This window comes from Stegostoma tigrinum, chromosome 1 (assembly GCF_030684315.1).
Source record: "Stegostoma tigrinum isolate sSteTig4 chromosome 1, sSteTig4.hap1, whole genome shotgun sequence".
NCBI classification, from domain to species: domain Eukaryota; kingdom Metazoa; phylum Chordata; class Chondrichthyes; order Orectolobiformes; family Stegostomatidae; genus Stegostoma; species Stegostoma tigrinum.
The window spans coordinates 46,539,314-46,557,673 of NC_081354.1; the positions used below are offsets into that span (position 1 = coordinate 46,539,314).

General features: G+C 38.4%; 1 protein-coding gene across 5 annotated transcripts in view; it reads left to right on the top strand.

Annotated features, from left to right (window-relative positions):
- The window catches only part of znf827 (zinc finger protein 827), a 125,899-nt gene that overhangs the window by 100,026 nt on the left and 7,513 nt on the right, over positions 1-18,360 (top strand). For 3 of the 5 annotated variants that reach the window (XR_007247909.2, XM_048534071.2, XM_048534081.2), the window contains exons 9-13: positions 1,620-1,757; positions 1,914-2,085; positions 2,225-2,391; positions 4,352-4,594; positions 13,919-14,096. Coding sequence is in view for 4 of the 5 variants with exons in the window: in XM_048534071.2 (XP_048390028.1) it covers positions 1,620-1,757; positions 1,914-2,085; positions 2,225-2,391; positions 4,352-4,594; positions 13,919-14,096 (898 nt within the window). In the remaining variant the exon portion in view is untranslated. The remainder of the gene's footprint in view (positions 1-1,619; positions 1,758-1,913; positions 2,086-2,224; positions 2,392-4,351; positions 4,595-13,918; positions 14,097-18,360) is intronic. The other 2 variants (XM_048534088.2, XM_048534096.2) reach the window with 2 other exon arrangements.

Here is an 18,360-nt window from a genome sequence, read left to right on the forward strand (position 1 = left end):
TTGAAAATACCAGCTACTGATCAGATTGCCAGTATAATCATGTTTTTAAAATTAAGATGTTGCTTCATGGTTAAGAGCACATCTGTTTAGAAAAATCTTGAATTAATGCAGGAAAGATCTCACACAAGAATTGGCAAAAGTTGAGTGTGATCCTACATTGCATTTTCCATGCATAGACCTGTATCTAGTCAGTGTCGATGGCTTTAGGAGAGGAGGGGAGAAAACAGCATGCTTAGCAAACTGAAACTTTACAAGGACTGTGCAGGTTTTGTTTCATCACTTGAGAATGTTAATGATATTTAATTTGTCACATCTGTTTTTTATACCATATGTTTTACTCATTTTTTACCAGATGACCAATATGTGAAATATGATTTGTGCAAATTGTCTATGGATAGTAGTGTCTGCAGATTGCTGAGAACCACATTCCCATAAATATGTGACATAGGTCTAGGCTTCTATTCAGTCATCTAAGGTTGAATCTACATATTGGCAACCTTTAAAGCCACAGGTGACCCTGAGATGAATTTTCAGCCACAAATTCACCCTATCATTTCATTTAATTCCCCTTTCTGAATGTTGAGGCATGACTATCCAGTGTTTCTTTGACCGGCTTCTCATTATCCTCCCTCTACTCATTCTGTTGTCCATAGGCTAACTCCCACCACATCCCATTAACCTTTTATTGCTATGATTGCTGTTTTACATTGGTTACAGGTCTGACGATGTCACAAATTAGCACTTCGTGTCACTCTTTTAAACCTCCGCATGGTCTCTCCATTGACCCTATGCACCCTCTTCTTTGTAATCTCCATTTTACAACCATCTTGAACTTTGTTCCCCCGATATCTATTCTAATTGCTACACTGTTGGGGTCTGTGCCATCAATTGCCTCAAGCCAAATTGTGAAATTCCCCCTCTAAGACTATCCTCTTTGTCACCCAACTCCTTTTTAAGGTGTTCTGTAAGACCCATCTTTATGCCAAATCTTTGATCATCTATCACATGTTGCTTGTTGTCAAAGTTTGTTGATTAGATCTTCTGTTGAAATACCTTGAGATTTCTTACTATGTTAAAGGAGCTATATTGTAAGCTGTTCTTGTAGATAGAATAGAAGCATAAACAAATACATCCTGGATCAGCATTCCAAATCTACCCTCCTTCACAAAAGCATTAATTTTATACCAGTTGTTATTTGGTTTTATAATGCTTATTGTGACAAGCTACAAAAATTCTTACTAGAGAGATAGAATATTCAACCTTTGAAGTAAAGTATGCATGTGAAATATGTAAAACTTTTATCCATTTTGAAACTTGTTGATGTGGGCAAGTCCCAGTGTGAATAGAACTTTCTGGTTCCATCACGACATACAGCCCAATTGAATAAAACTTGCAAAAAGGTTAGTAGAACTTCTAGTCTGCTCATTCAATTTCCTAACTAAAAGTGTAATATAGATGTTGAGAGAAGAGAGCTTAAAGGCTCAAATTATGAGGAAATCAATTTGGCAGTTATCTGTATAGAAAGCTAACTCTCTGAACCAGATATCACTCTAAACATAACTAAAACACTGTTATGCCAATGACATAAAGACTACATAAGAACTATTGTCCATTTTCAGAAGCAGGAAAATTAACTGTCGAGTCAGGGACTATAACCCCACCGTGGAAGTTTTGTGAGCAGCTTTTTCCATGTAAAATATGTGGGAAGGTTTTTGGCCGGCAGCAGACACTGTCTCGACATCTTTCTTTGCACACAGGTAAGGAGATGTCATGAATAAAGTGCTGTGTTTGTTAGTTTTTTAAATTAAATTATAAACTAGATTTGGAACAACACTCCAGAAGAGTTGAAAGGTTATATTGTTAAATGTAAGAGCGTTTGAAAGCTAACCATGGTAAATTTGTTATTTTTGTAGAAGAACGAAGATACAAGTGTCATTTGTGTTCCTATGCTGCCAAGTGTCGAGCAAACTTAAACCAGCATTTGACAATCCATTCAGTGAAGTTAGTGAGCCGTGATTCTGAGGACATGGCTACTGCTGTAACCTCCAAGACTGGTGATCTCAAGAATACTCCATATTACTATAGGTAATTCTGTTCCTTTTTCTCTGCATTTAGTTAATTCCTCACAGTTCAATGTCATGCTGAATCAGTGTTACTTCACTTAAAATATTTTATGTGTAAGAAGCAAAACAATATTCTCAACTTTACTTAATTTTCTATTTAGCTGCCATGTTTGTGGATTTGAGACAGAGGTAAACCTGCAGTTTGTCAGCCACATGTCATTACATGTTGATAAGGAGCAGTGGATGTTTTCATTGTGCTGTGGCACCTGTACCTTTTCTTGCATGGATGAAACTGAAATGAAAACACACGTGGATGCAGAACATGCAGGTAACCCAGACATCAGTTTTGATTACTAGGAGGGGAGCAGAGGGTTCTGCTTATCTGCATGTTAATTTTCCTTCTGTGAATCACATTTAAATTTCATTTCACTGGAGTAACATCATCGCCTGGTAAGTAAAATAAATCTTGAAAAATTGTTGCTTAAGTTTTGCTTGCTTTGTCGCTTCTAGTCAATGCCCCAGGCTCCTTAATGACCTGACCCACCAAGGAGGACAGACCCACCCAGGGGTACAGGGCCACTGCCCAGAGGGAATATCCCAGTGAGTCCTCAACATTGACTTTTGACCTCAAGAAATCTCAGCATCAGATCAAGTATGGGCAGAGAAATTTTCTCCTAGTTGCCCTTCAGCTCCTCGATGTTGAACATCTCTTGGAAAATGCACTGAAGCGTTGGTAAGGGCTCAGAATGTACTCTGGGTGGGAGACTTTAATGCAATGACTTGCAAGTAATACTATTGACTGAGCTGCCTCTTGAAGGATTTATCTGTCAGATAAAACCTTTAGCAGCTGGCGAGAAAACCAATCAGAGAAAATAACCACCTTGATCTTGCCCTCAATGATCTACCTATCACTAATACACTTGGCGATGATGGTAGCATTGGTGCATGTGACCAACACACAGGACATACTCTATTATATTGTGTTACCACTGTGCTAAATGGGTTAGAATCAGAACAAACCTGAGCATCCAAAGATGCTGTGGACCAGTAGCAGCAGAATTGTATTCAAACAAAGCCCACAGTCTTATGACAGTTAAGCAAACCCCTCACTCTACCACTATCATCAGGTGAAAAGATCAATCCTGGTTCAGCGAGGCGAGAAGAAGAACACACCAGGAGGAGCAACAGTTAAAATGGGCTATGAACCTGATGAAGCTCCAGCAAAGGACATCATGTGTGCAATTGACAGTGCTATGTCATCCCATAAATAATGCAACTGCTCAAATCTCTGGAGTGTTGCTATATCCAGTCATGAAAAACGTTCTCCTCTCAAAGAGCTCAACTTACGTATGCGAGAGACAATTACAACGATCTTCAACCTGAAGCACCAAATGGATGGTTCAAGTTGGCTTCATGGTGAGCCAACGTTGCAGATGTTGACGTTCAGCCAATTTGAATCATAACTGAAATCACTGGATTAATCAAAAGTTGGGTGAAAGTTCAGTAAGACCCAAGAAGCTCAACACCATCCAGGAAAAGGAAGTCCCTTTGATTGAAACCCTGATCGCCAGCTGCACGTAGCGATGGAACTGAAAGATTCAGTGCAGTAACTTGCCAAACCTTCTGTGCTAGCACCTTCCAAACCCTCAATCTCTACTTTTTGGAAGAACAAGGTTAGCAGGCGCAATGGAACACCTCCATCTGCAAGTTCCTCTACAAGCCATAAATAACTTGAATTAGAAATATGTCACCATTTTATTGCTATAGCTGGGTCAAAATACTAAAATTCCCTCTTTAACAACGCAGCGTGTATACTTATGCTGTATGACCTGCAGTGTTGATGAAGGCACTTCGTTGCCTCCCCCTCAAGGTTCCTTTTAAGGTATTTAGAGATGGGCAACAGAAGCTGGCCTTCCTAGTGACATTGATGTTCTATGAGCGGGTTTGTTTTTCTTTTAAAATCTATTTAAATTAAATATAAGGCAAGTTTTGTCTTTCAAACAGTATTGAATTAAAGGAAAATTACTGGAAATTCAGAAGGAGTGCTCCAATCTCCTAATTAGATGAGAGTCCAGCAAAATCCCAGAGACACATTGTGAATGGCCATTTTCAGATATTTACACCACTTCTCTTGGGACTAACCTTCTCTTCTGCCAAAGTAACAGCAGAAAATCAGAACTCTGACTTCTGTCAAATAGGCTACCACTTTTGCATCAGGTGATAAAATATACAACAGCTTATGGAAAAATTTTTGAGTCTTAACTTCATTGTATTTGCCATTTCTGCAGGTGAGAAAGGTCCAGTGCCCTCTTGTCTTAGCCCCACTGGTGAATCCAAGACAGCTCCAACACTTTTCTCATCATCATCTTCGTCCTCATTATCTTCATCTTCAGCACTTTGCGATTCTGTTACTGAATCTGAAACCCCAAATTCTGACTTCACCAAAGAAGAGCAAATCACTTCTTTCAACTCTGCAATGGCATTCAGCGGATCATCATATACACCAGCTACTGAGGAGAAACCTGAAAAAGGTGAGGGAGTGTTTATCGGCTCAAGAATCCAATTGAAGATTTTTACCTCGTGGATAAATGTATCCAGGTGGCTACATTCTTTTTCCCTTCTTGTGTGGAGTCACTTTTTAGCATTTTAAACTAGAAGCTAAGTGGATAGACAAGTACCTTTTATTCATAGCCCTGACAACCTTGTGTTGTACAACCGAATATTAAAATGTGAGATTGCACCAATGCATGACAAACCAGAACAGTATAGAAATAGCTATGTCTTTTTGTCTTTCACTAGGTTTATAAAGAAAGTACAGCAAATATGCACACACGATGTCCAAATACCCTGAGTTCAATGTTAAATTAAGTAAATGATGGCTAGTGAATGCAGCGTATTGCACGGCATAGAACTGTAACTTCTAGTTACTGCAGATGTTAAAATAAGCAGACTTTTCTACGTATCAGGAATCCACTAATTCCATACAACGTATTAAATGTTTTCATTCTGCTAAGGTATTAAAAGTTAGAAATTTGATTCAGTGTAGAAATGATTTCAACTTCAATAAAAAAAAAAGAGGGCTTGGGCTTTATCCCATACTAAGTGTTCACATTCCTTGACAGTATTTTCCATAAACAGACCGAATCTCCCTTGACCCCAACTCTTCAGTCATATACATGCTGTGCGTGGCATAATTACCCATGTCTAATAGTTTTTTTTTCCTAATCATATACCTTTTTTTTCCTGTTTGCTGTGGTGAATCATTCAACTTTCTGATCAAAGCCTCAAAGTCAAAAGTACTTGACTATTCATTTACAGCTTAAATTTTAAGCAGTTTTGAATTTACTGCTAAATATTAGCAGTCAAAAGATACACCAAATAAGTTATCATTAGTCCACAAGGGCTCAATGAATCCTTTTTTTTAAAGCTTGCATAGTGAAAAAAGTAGCAAACGTTTTGACTAAACAATAAGGTTTATATCAGAGTCCACGTTTGAGAAGAGACAAAATAAAGAGATGTGGGAGGAATTTAGCAGGTCCAGCAACATCTGTGGAAAGAGAAACAGAGTTAACGTCTTGAGTGTGATATCACACGTCTTCAGATCTGAAGTGAGAGAAACACTGAGGCTGCTGAGTTTCTCTCACATTTTTTATTTTAGATTTCCAACACCTGTAGTATTTTAATTTTATAAAAAATGAAAAGTAGTTTGCCCAAAAGTTTGGATTTCATCAACAAATTAAGCTTAAAACTTGTACTGCAAAGGATGTAACAAAACCTTTTCATTGTACAACTATTTTTTTCAGTAAATATATTGACAGGTAACCTTGAAAAATTAGCTGTCAACCAAGCTGAACAAAAAGTGTTAATTGTTAGTGAACCTCATTGCAATTTGTGGTGTATGATTGTAGGTAAATGTAGCCGTAATAGTGGCTGCACTTAAAAGCAAATCAGTGTGCACGAAGTGTTTTAGAATAATTCTAAAAGGTACAATAAACTATTAGAGATAGTAGGAACTGCAGATGCTGGAGAATCTGAGATGACAAGGCGTTGAGCTGAATGAACACAGCAGGCCAAGCAGCATCAGAGGAGCAGGAAGGCTGACATTTCGAGCCTAGACCCTCCTTCAGATTTCTTCACATTTCCTATGATCTGGTTTCCTCCCAATATTGTGTTCTTCTCATGAATCAGATTTAATATTGTGTAGTACTTTGGGACAACAAAATAAACTCATTTAGAGAGCTTATAATCATCAAGGAGTAATGATCAGATTACATGCAAATGTTACTGTTTTGCAACAGAATATTTAGGTTCTAAAATGAATCTTTAAGCAATCCAGCAGCCGAAAACAGTCTTTTTAAAATTTTGGTTTGCCTCAACCATCTAAAAACAGATGATATCTAAACATAAATTTCACTGAATATCACAAGACATCCTTGTACTCTGGACACTTGCCTGTAGTCTTTGGATTTCTTTTTGTTTCACCCATATTCATGATCGGATAACTACAGCACAAATTTCTTAAAATTCTTTCATGTGATGTTAATGTTGCTTTCAAGGTTAAGGTTTGTTGCTTAACTCTAATTGCCCATACTCACCAACGCCTTGAACCACCACAGTCCATCTGGTGCAGTAAGTAAGTTAGTTACAGGATTTTGGCATAGCAGAAATTACAGAAATGCTGAGTATCATTCAGGATCGTAACTCAAGATATTATGTGGCTTGGAGTAATACTTGCCAGTGGTGGTGTTCTTATGTGTGATTATTAATATTCTCTGGAGGGGTTGCAACTGTTGTCTTAAGGAGCTCGGGGTGTTGCTGCATCTTGCATGCACTAGACTCTGCTGCAACTACTGAACAGTATTGCATGAGATGCCAATCAGAAAGGCTATGTGGAATTCCACCAGAGTTATGGCAGGAGTGCACAGCTAGGAATGCAGAGTTTTGTTCTTGAATTTATAGTAGGCTGAGAGATGACCTTATACAGGGTTATAAAATCAAGAGGGACATGGGTAGGTTGAATAGTTAAGTACTTTTCCCCCAGGTGAGGGAGTCTAAACCAGCGGGCATACATTTAAAGTGAGAGAGGAAAGATTTAAAAGAGACCTAATTGGTATTTTTTTTTAAACACAGAGGGTGGTGTATGTATGGAATGAGCTGCCAGAGGAAGTAGTGGAGGCTGGTACAATTACAGTATTTTAGAAAGCATCTGGATGGGTATATGAATAGATACGGTTTAGAGGGATATGGGCCAAATGCTGGTAAATGGTACTAGATAACTTAGGATATCTGGTGGGCATGGACGAGTTGGACCAAAGGGTTTGTTTCCACACTGTACATCTCTGATTCTGTGATTCAAAGTGGTATAAGTAGTGGGTATAGCAAGACGGAAGAAGGAGTATGCTGGAAAAAAATAGGGAATTTAGTTAATAAACATAAAACAGTAGTCATCGGGTTTCGACAACCCTGATATTACTGGGACAGAAGTGGTAGGCAAAGGGGAATAAAAGAATGGAGCTCCTATTCTTTGCACAGAACTCCTAACCGATGAGGTAAAAAGCTCAATATAGGAAGATTTTCCACTGAATCTTAAAAACAGAAATGAACCGGGAACACCTACGAAATAATTAGAATAATATACTTCTGGGGGTGACAGCAGAGGAGGATGCAAGCAGGACAAAAGCCAAGTTAATATATTGGAGAAGAGCTAATTTTGATAGGTCAAGCATAGAATTTGAAAAAATAAAATGGGCAACAATATTGGCGAATGACATAGTGAGCAACAATTGGAAACCTTTGAAACTATTTTCAACACAGTTTTTAGGAAATACATATTCCACCAAAGGGAAAGAACAAACTAAACACTAGTGACACTCCATTGATGAATAAAGGCATAAAGGAATAACACAGGATTGGGAAATAGACATATCTTAAATGCAGAACATAAAATAAGAGAATAGGAAAAGCTTAGGAAAATGCCTCAAAAAAACACAACTAGGAAAGAAAAAGAGAAACTATGAAAATAAATGATCAAAGAAATATCTAACAAAGTAGTCACATTGTTCAATTCAAAAAAGGAAGGCTGTAATGGGAGCAGGACCAATGAGATCCGACAGGATAATATCTCAAGTGAAGGATAGGGAGAAAGCAAAAATATTAAATCATTATTTTACTTCACTGTCTACCAGAGAGAAAACAGGTAGACATGACTGATGATAAGATGAGTACGAACACAAGCATCCATAAGACAATAAAGGAGAAGATCTTGACTGGCACAAAAACACAATGGGCAAGATAGTCCCACCACTGCTAATGGAGGGAAGTTAGGGATAGTATTAGCTTTAAGGCAGGAGCATACAAATTGGCCAAAAAAGGAATAAACCTGAGGAGTTGGAGCAATTTAGATTTTAGCAAAGGACAAAGGTATTGTGTTAAGAGGGGAAGATTGAATGTGAGAATTGGTTTGTGGGGAGCACATGAACTGATTGCAAAAGTTTGTCTTCACATACCTATACAAAAAAATGAAGGTCCGTTACAGTTGGAAACGAGGAAGAAAAAGGTGGTAGACCAATTAAATAAATATGCCTTCATACAGGAGGACTCTAATGTCCCAAAAGTATCGGGGAACATAGAATCTGTTAAGAGGGAGGAACTGAAAAAAAAATCACTCTTAATATGGAAATGGTGTTGGAGAATTGGATGGGATAAATTACAGAATACCTAAGTGTACCTATTGGTGGTCACCTTTTAAGATTCTGTAGCTTCGGAATAGTTCTAATGGATTGAAGAGTAGATAACGTCATCTCAATATTTAAGAAAGCAGTCAGAGAGAAAACCATGAATTATATACTGGTTCGGCTAACATCAAGGAAAATGATGAGTCAATTATAAAAAGTTTAATAGCAGTGCACTTAAGGTACAAGTGACAGGATTGGACAGGGTCTGCGTGGATTCATAAAAGGGAAATCATGCTTGATAAATCTACCAGAATTCTTTTGAGGATGTGACTAGTAGAATTTTTAAGGGGGAAACCTATGAATGTCATTTACTTGAAGTTTCAGAAGACTTTGATAAGGTCCCACGTCAGAGATTAGAACGTAAAATCAACAACCATGGGATTGGGAATAGTGTATTGACATTAATAGAGAACTTGCTGGTGGCCAGGTCACAGAGAAGGGAGTAATGGGTCTTTTGTTCTGAGTAGCAGGAAGTAACTAGTGGATATCAAAGGGATCAATGCTTAGATACAGCCCTTCAAATACGTATATCTAATGATTTAGATAAGGAAACTAAACTTAACATCTTCAAGCTTGCAGATGACACAAAGTTGGGTGGATGAACTGTGTGGAGGATGTAGACATGCTTCAGTGTGATTTAAACAAGTTGGGTGAGTGGGCAAAAGCATGGCAGATGAAGTATAATGTGGCTAATGACTGGCTTTAGTAGCAAATCCAAGAAGACAAATTGTTATCTTAATGGCAATAGGTTGGGAAAGAGGGAGGTGCAATGACATGGGTGTCCTTGTGCACCAGTCACTGAAAGTAAACATACAGGTACAGCAGGTAGTGAAGAAGGCAAACGGTATGTCGACCTTCATAGCAAGAGGAGAAGGGATGTCTTGCTCCAACTGTACAGAACCTTTAGTGAGACCAAGGAGTATAGCATGCAGTTCTGGTTTCCTTTCCAGAGGAAGCATTTTCTGGCTTTGAAGGGAGTGCAGCAAAAGTATAACAGGCTGATTCTTGGGATTACAGGATTGATCTGTGTAGAGAGACTAGATAAATTAAGACTATATTCACAGGAGTTTAGAAGAATTGGTTGAATCTCTCAAAACCCTTTAAAATTCTAACACTACTGGACAGGATAAATGCAAGAAGGATATTCCCTGATGGCCACAGAGCCCAGAACCTGGGGTCACTGTTTAAGGGTACAAAGTCGGCCATTTAATACTGAGATGAGAAATTTCTTCACCCAGAGAACTGTGAGCCTGTGGAATTCTCTGACACAGAAAATAGCCTGTGGCTAAAAGTTTTAATATTGAAAATATTCAGTATATCAAAGTGCATGCCGAATTGGATGAACAGCCGTGATCGTATTAAATTATGGAACAGGCTTGAAGGGCTGACCGGCCTATGCCAGCGCCCATCCTTGATGTTTCTATGAATAAAGGGGAGAGGGGAGTTGATCAGACTCATGGTGTTATTGCTGGACTGTTAATCTAGAGACCCAGTAAAACTTCTGGGGACCAGGGTTTGAATCCCACCGTGGCAGATGGAAATTGAATTCAATAAAAATCTGGAATTAAGAGTTTAATGATGACCATATCCACTATCATTTGTCACAAAAACTGATCTGGTTCACTAATGTCCTTTTAGGGAAGGAAACTGCCATCCCTACTTGACAAAAAATACTGAAAGAACTGCAGATGCTGGAAATCAGAAACAAAAACAGAAATTGCTGGAAAAGCTTAGCAGATCTGGCAGCATCAGTGGAGAGAAATCAGAGTTCATTTTTGAAGAAGGTCACTGGACCCGTTAACTCTGTTTCATTCTTACCTGATGGGGATTTCAAGACTAAGGGGCATTTTTTAAAAGTGAGAGGAGAGAGATTTAAAAAAGACATGAGGGTCAAATTTTTTACCCACCGGCTGGATCATGTGTGGCATGATCATCCTGAGGAAGTGGTGGATGCAGGCACAAGTTACAATGTTTGAAAGGCAGTTAGATAAAGACATGAATAGGAAAGGTTCGGAGGGATATGGGCCCACGAACAGGCAACAGGTTTAGTTTGGGATTATGTTCAGCATGGACTGCTGGATTGAAGGGTATGTTTCCTTGCAGTACGACTGCATGGCCTGGTCTACGTGTGACTCCAAACCCACAGCAACATGGTTGACACTCCGCTGCCCTCTGGGTAATTAAGGGTGAGCAATAAATGCAAGTCTAGCCAGCGACACCTCATCCAATGAATGAATTTAAAAACAACAAACTCCCTCTGAGGATAAAATCCCCATTCTGGATGGGATCCATTTATGTATTTTGAAAAATTCTAAGGAAGAGATAGCAGCAATATTACTAGAGATAATGGGAACTGCAGATGCTGGAGATCTTACAATATTACTATTCACTTTTTCCAAACAAATTGTTAAAAATATAGTGCCAGTAGATGGCTGATCTCGTTCCTCTATTTAGGAAGGGGCTCAGAACATGTCGAAGGAATTGTGGAACCGTAAGCTAATTGGTAGAAAAAAAATAGAATTTGTACAAAGGCAAAGAATAGAATGACATCAAGAAACGTGAAATGCAATAATGAATTGTCAGCATGGATTTCAAAAGGAATAATCTTGCTTGACCAATTTTATTTTTAATGGAGATTGCCATTAAATATTCTATGTAATAGATGTAAATTATCTGGATTTTCAATAGGCCTTTTTTATTATAAGGTGCCCCACTGTAGATGAATGAATAAAGACAGAAAAAGTGGAGTCGGGGACAAGTAGCAGAATGCATTACCAGTTGGCCTCAAGATTGAAGACAGCACCTGTAAAGGGAATTTGCTCTATAGTAAAAGGTGACAGGTGGTTTTTCTGCAAGGAGCTATGCAGGGATTCCTGCAGGTTACAAGGTACATTAATGCATTCGACTTTGGAATCAAAAATATAATTGCTAAACTTGCAGAAAATACTAAATTGTTAAAAGTTGTCATGGTGAGTAAGACTGCAACAAATTACAGGATGACATAATAAACATAGAAAATAAGTAAATATTGGCAAATGAAGTTCAAACAGATGAAGTGAGGAACTACTCTTTGGTAGGAAGAATAGGAAAATCACATTACTTAATGGTCATGAGTTTAGATGGGAACAAAAGGATCTTGGGGTACAAATACACCATTCATAGTTTTAATCTTTTATAAAAAAGCAAACCAAGCACTAGGCTTTATTTCTACACTATATAGAATAGACAAGTAGGGACGTTGTGGTAAATATGCATTGAGCCTTGATTAGACTATACATAGGGAACTGCTTGCCATTCTGGTTGTTACATAAAAGATGTCGAGGCACTGGTGAGACTGCACAAAAGCTTTTCTGCCGTCATGGCTGTAATGAATGGTTGTACGTATCAGGGAAGGATTGAAAGTTTGGGTTTCTTGTCTTGAAAAATGAAGGCTGATGAGTGGCCTAATCGAGGTTCTTGAAAATAATGTAATTTGTTTACCAGTTCAATGGAAGGAGAATGTTTGTTTCTTCTTGTGTGGAGTAATGTAATGAGAGGCCATCAATAGAAGATGGTCGCTTGAAAGTTAATGGGGAATTCAAAAGAAACTTTACTGCCCAAAGTTATAGAATTCATTAGTATAGATCTAATTGAAGTGAATAAACTGCTGTAAATTTAGATGCATAGCAATGGGAAGAGGCTCACTGGAGAGTAGACACCAGCATAAACTGGTTCATCCAATTTGCTTGTTTCCTTGTCATATATCCTACGTACACTGGGAGGAATTTGATGGGAAGGATTGCGAAATAAATAAGGACATAAATTAACCAGGTCTCCAGCCTTTCCATGGAGTATGTATGGAACCCTGTAAAAGGAGCAGGGTAGCCACCTTTCCATAAAAAGGATAGTAGCATTTTGGTGGCATGTTAGCGTGCAGAGGCTCCCAAACGAGGGATATAATCATGTCTTGCCTGGTGAAGCATTCATGAACAGATACATTGAGCATGACAATGTATAGACTCATTCTGTTGCAGTTAAGAGGCTCACCTTGCTGTCCAGGCTAGAATCTCCAAAGGAGCAAGACTTTGATGGTAAGAGAGATGAATAAAAGCATATTTCTTAAGGGGTATGACACTGTCGATCCTGTTGCTCCAACCCAACAATCTCATGGGAGAGACAGTTATTTGATGACCTAATGTTATGGACCCTTTCTTGGGGTATTCAAATTAAGGGATTGCCTCTTGCTCCACTGGACTTTGACAGGGCCAGTATCTGAGACACCAGATGGACGTATGATAGCACTTATCCTGGAATGGTGACTGTCTGTTTTCAATCCTCCTGCCTTTTTGAATAGCCCGGATATTGTGTGAGGAATTTAACACTGCTGTTCATTAATTCACCCATACCTATACTCAAGAGCATTAATTTATCTATCAGTAAACACGAAGTTTGAAATTATACAGTCATTCAACAATTTGATACTTTCACCGTGTAAAGTGATAGTTGAAAGCTATCAACATCCAATTTGGAAGCAAGTGAATAACACGTTTTTAGATTAGTTGCCAGATGTGGATTGTACTAACAAATGCACAGCAGAGTATATAGTGTATGTTTCAGCCTTCAAGAGATTTGGTCTGCTTACTGAACCTGTTTTTAAAATATAAATTTAATGAAAGATATTTGAGAAAGTCATTGAGTTATATAGCAGCATAAAACCCAAATAGTAATTCCATGGTTCCTTGGACGATGAATTCAAGCATTTATCTTTTTCTACTGCTGGAGTTTGTATCAGTGACGTAGGCACATGGTGTTAGCTTTAGCAAATCTGGTAAAAGTTTGTTTTGGAATTGCTGCCTGCTGCATGAGATCTGCATGCCTGAGGTTGACAACGCCAAATTTACTCGAGCAGCTTTTGCTGTTGGAGGAAATAATGCTAATACCTTCCCCACCCTCCATTTTAGCCTGGCTGATCGTAACTCAGAACTAACTTAATGATTTTCTTTATTGAGACTTGTCACTAAAACCTAATATCGTTTATTATGTACTATGCTATATGCTCTGCATTATAGAGTTTTTTTTCAAAACCCCGTCCTAATGTTTCACTTTTAGATTTATAATTATGGTGCTTGTGTTAATCCTTAGGTTTTGAGTGCATCTTCTGTAACTTTGTGTGTAAAACAAAGATGATGTATGACCGACATCTACAAATCCACCTCATCACCAGGATGCATGAGTGTGACATCTGTCACAAATTTTTGAAAACGCCAGAACAACTTGTGGAGCACAAAAAATGCCATAACGTATCCACTGGAGGACTCAAGTAAGGAAAGCTGGGATGTAGACTGCCATTCTCAGAGTTTGCCATTTAGGAACTTAGCAGCAGAAAATATTTTTGACTTTTGGGTTTGATGCAAGCTAAACTTATACTGGCTTTCAGAAACTTACTGTAGAGTTAAATGGTAATGCGAAGATCATCCAGTTTTGTTCAGTACCACAAAAAAAGCAAAATACAAGAAATCTGAAATAGACAGAAAATGTCAGAAATGCTCGGCACATCAGGCATCATTCTTCATGAAAGGCAAAAGATTACAGCAACGTTTCATTTCAAGCCTATGACCCTTTCTTAGAGTCTAGCTTTGACAAAACATCATAAACTTGAAATGATAATCTCATATTTTTTACTTACGTACAGATTTTGCCTGATATTCTGAAGGTTTCCAGCATGGTGTTTCTTTACCTTTTTTCAGTGCAAAATATCCATGTTACAATTGGAAATTGCATTTTGTTTAACTGAAAGTAGTTCCTAAGTTGTGCATGACAGATAACCACTTTGATGAGGCCCTGGAAGACTAACAATTGGTTGAGAGGTAATGCAGCAGAGTCTGATCCTGACCTTGCCAGCTTCTGTTCATGTGCCAATTCCAGTAAGATTCATTGGATGATGAAGAGGTGTAAGAACTATTCTGATTATCTTCCTCCATTTCCAGAGGGCAGTTGTGGCATCTCCGTTGGTTTAGCGTCTAAAGTTGGCTATATTTAGGGTAAAGTTTGAAGTCTGAAATTTATAACCATCATAGAATTTCTGTATGTGCATTAAATGTTCTGTTGGAAAATAATGAACTTTTCATAAGTGGCATTTGTCATTGAGATATCTTTTGCTACTGAGGAACTAAGCTATTTATTCCTTTAAAAGAAGTTCTACTGCTGGGGGCATTAAATCATACATTGATGTGTCATGAATAACTATGTATGGTCCAGATTTTACTGTGACTGTTACTGAGAATGCATTGCAAAGGATAATCAGTGATGACAGCACTAACTTAGTTGCTCTAACTTCAAAAGCCTTCTTGAGGCATAACCAGGTAAAAATAAACATCAGCTACCAAAGGAGATGTTAAAAGGTCACTTAAAACTTAATCAAATAGTGAACTTTAGGGAGAACCTTAAGCAGCGTGAGTGAAGTAAAGATTTAGGAAGGCAGTTGCAGAGTAACTAGTCTAGGTAACTGAGTGAGTGTCTGTCAAAAGTTCCAGTCCAGAGTAAAATGACAGAGCCTGGAAAAAGGAGATCACTTATCAGGCTATGGTTACAGGTGAGAGGCCACGTAAAGAGATAATGCAACAATTACCAAGTGAGGTTGGTTTCAAGGAGAATTTAAAAGGAGTGATGTTCAGTTGGGTATTCCAGAGCTTTGTGCTGAGAGAGGTACAAAGAACTTAGCAATCTTTGGCAATGAAAATGCATGAGGTAGCCATCTAAACAAACTACAAAGATAATTTGTTTCCTCAACAGTGTACCAACCATCTTTCTTCCCAAGGGTAATACCACAATGGAACAACTAGGGATGCCATTTAACAATTAGAGGAATATGAATAAAGAATATGGCCTATAATTCTGACACAACTAAAGCAGAATGTTTGTGCACCCTTTCCATGTACCTTGACTCGCTTAGTCATCAAAAATCTATAGACCTCCATCTTTAATATACTCTTTAACTGAGCATCCATAGGTCTCTCGGGTGTAAAAATCCAACGGTTCTGGGGAAGTTTTTCCATATCCCCTGATGGCCAGCCCTTATTCTAATACTGTGATCCTTCATTCTAGACTCTACAGCTTTGAATAATATCCTCCCAGAATCTACTCCAATTTTATGTTTCAGTGGGACTATTTCTCATTCTTCTAAACTCTAGGAAATATAGACCCAATCTGCTCATCATAAAATCCACTCAAATGTAATGACCTGTTGCTGAAGTAGAAGAACATTCACAGTTTTACAGAACAAGCTCATTAGGTTGCATAGCCTGTTTTGACTTCTATTTTACATGTTTTCATGTGACCCACCTCAATTCTGACTACCAGCTTCCCATCCTGGTCTTCACACTAACCAATACTGTAAATGATTCCATCTTCTCAAGTATTATCCAAATTCCTGTTAAAATTGAAGCCAGAATCAATATTTTGAACCCTCAAGTCAATTGTGTCCTTTGGTAATAAAGTATAAGAACATAAGGAATATCGTCATGAGTGGGCCATATTCCAACCTGAGCTTGTTCTACCATTTAATAAGATCATGGTTGATCTGATTGTGGCCTTAATTCCACTCTCTTTTGTTTTTCTACTATATTCCTTTGCTCTTTTGTAAACCAAAAATCTGCCTAGCCCAGCCTTGAGTATATTCAAAGATCAAGTTTCTACTGCTCTCTGGATGTAGTATTCTGAAGATTAATGACCCTGGATGTAAGTTTGTTCATTGAGCTGGTGTTATGTCCTGGTTTCCTTGGGAATTCCTAGAAGCATGGCATTCCTACCGGAACTCCATCAACAAACACAATGATTTAGAGCCCATCTACCATCTGCTGAGAAAAAGAACAGGAAATGACGTCAACACAGGAAATGACATCACCAACCCAAGGAAACCAGGACATAACACCAGCGCTTCACCGGAGGCTCACTGATGATGTTACCTAGAATGGTGACGAAACGTCTGAAAACGAACCTTCCAGCTTAGCGAGCAAACTTACATCCAGAACCTCAACCTGAGCTACAAATCTTCTCAAAACTCATTAATAACCCTCTCTGGGAAGAAAGCCTCCTCTGTTCTGTTAAGTGGGAAGCCTCTATTGTGCCCCCTAGTTGTAGATTTCCCACAAGGGGAAATATCCTGTCAACATTTACTCACCATGCTACCTTAGAATCTTTAAATGTTTCATTCTGCTAAACTGTTATAAGCATGGGTCCAACCTGCTCAAGCTTTCCTCATACACAAGAATGAACTAGCGAACCTTCTCTCAAATGCCCTCCATGCAAGTGAGGAGGCCAAACTATATACATAGTACTCTAGGTGTGATCTCATCAAAACCACACACAGTTGTAGTGAGAATTCTGACTTTTATACTAAGTTCTTCTAGCAATAATACTTATGGTTTTATTTGTCTTCCTAATTATCTTGCTATTCTTGCATGCTTACCTCTTGAGATCTTTGTGTTAGGGCACCAAGATCCATAAGCTTTAGCATGCTGTAGTTTGTTTCTCAATTGACATGATAATCTGTTTTACCATTCTTCATAGCAAGGTGAAGAAGTTCACATTTGCCTGCATTATATTCCATCTGCCAATCTAATGCCTACTCTCAATTTTTCTGTATTCCTTTGCAAACTCTTTGTATTCTCTGTGTTGGAGAACCACAATTCTACATTGGTTACTAGGTCACCCCCATTCATTTCTATCTTCGCTGACAGTTCATCTATTTTGTTAAGAATATTTCCAAACACTCTCAAATATTTTACCTTTTCAGTTTTTGTAAATTTTTATGTCTTTCTTTCATGCCACCCTAGTTAATAATGCCCCAGCACCTTTGTTTAGCTGTCTACTCCTTCCTGACCTACTCTGCTTTGTTTTAATCAAATCAAATTGTGAAGGGGAATGAGTGGAGAACGGAAAGAAGCTAGAAAAACATGGTGTTTTAGAAGAGAGGCATCCTCTTAAGAGATGTGGTTTAATGGTAAGAGAGAAAGGAAAAGCGATTAGACTAGCTGAGTGCATTGTCTTGATTTTGAAGACAAATTCCATGAGTTCCTCAATTGCTAGAGGCGTGGAAGGGAGGCATAGGGAAGACAAATTAAGGAAGTGGTTGACAGTAAGAAAAAGAAGCTGGGCTTTTCCTCTTTGGATGATTGCACAAGACTGAAGTCAATAAATGAGAGTAAGACTTGTTCTCATTTGACGTGTATTTTTTGTTGATTTATGGGCTGACAGTATCACTGGCTCGGCCAGTACATATTACCCTAATTACTTTTGAGAATGTGGTGGTGAGTCGCCTCTTGAAGCACTGTCGAGTAGGTGGATACAGGTATTGTTTCTTCAGGGAGGGAATTCCAGGCTTTGGATCCAGTGGCATTGAAGCACAAATAATAGAGTTCTAAAACAGGAAGGTGTGCAGTTTGGAGAGGAACTTGCAGGTTGTGGTGTTCTTGTGCATTTACTGCAGTATACACTTGTCACTGTCATAAAGGAAGTGAATGTTGATGTGGTGTTAATTTTTAAGTAGTCTATTTTCTGCTGGATGGTGTTAAAGTCTCAAATGT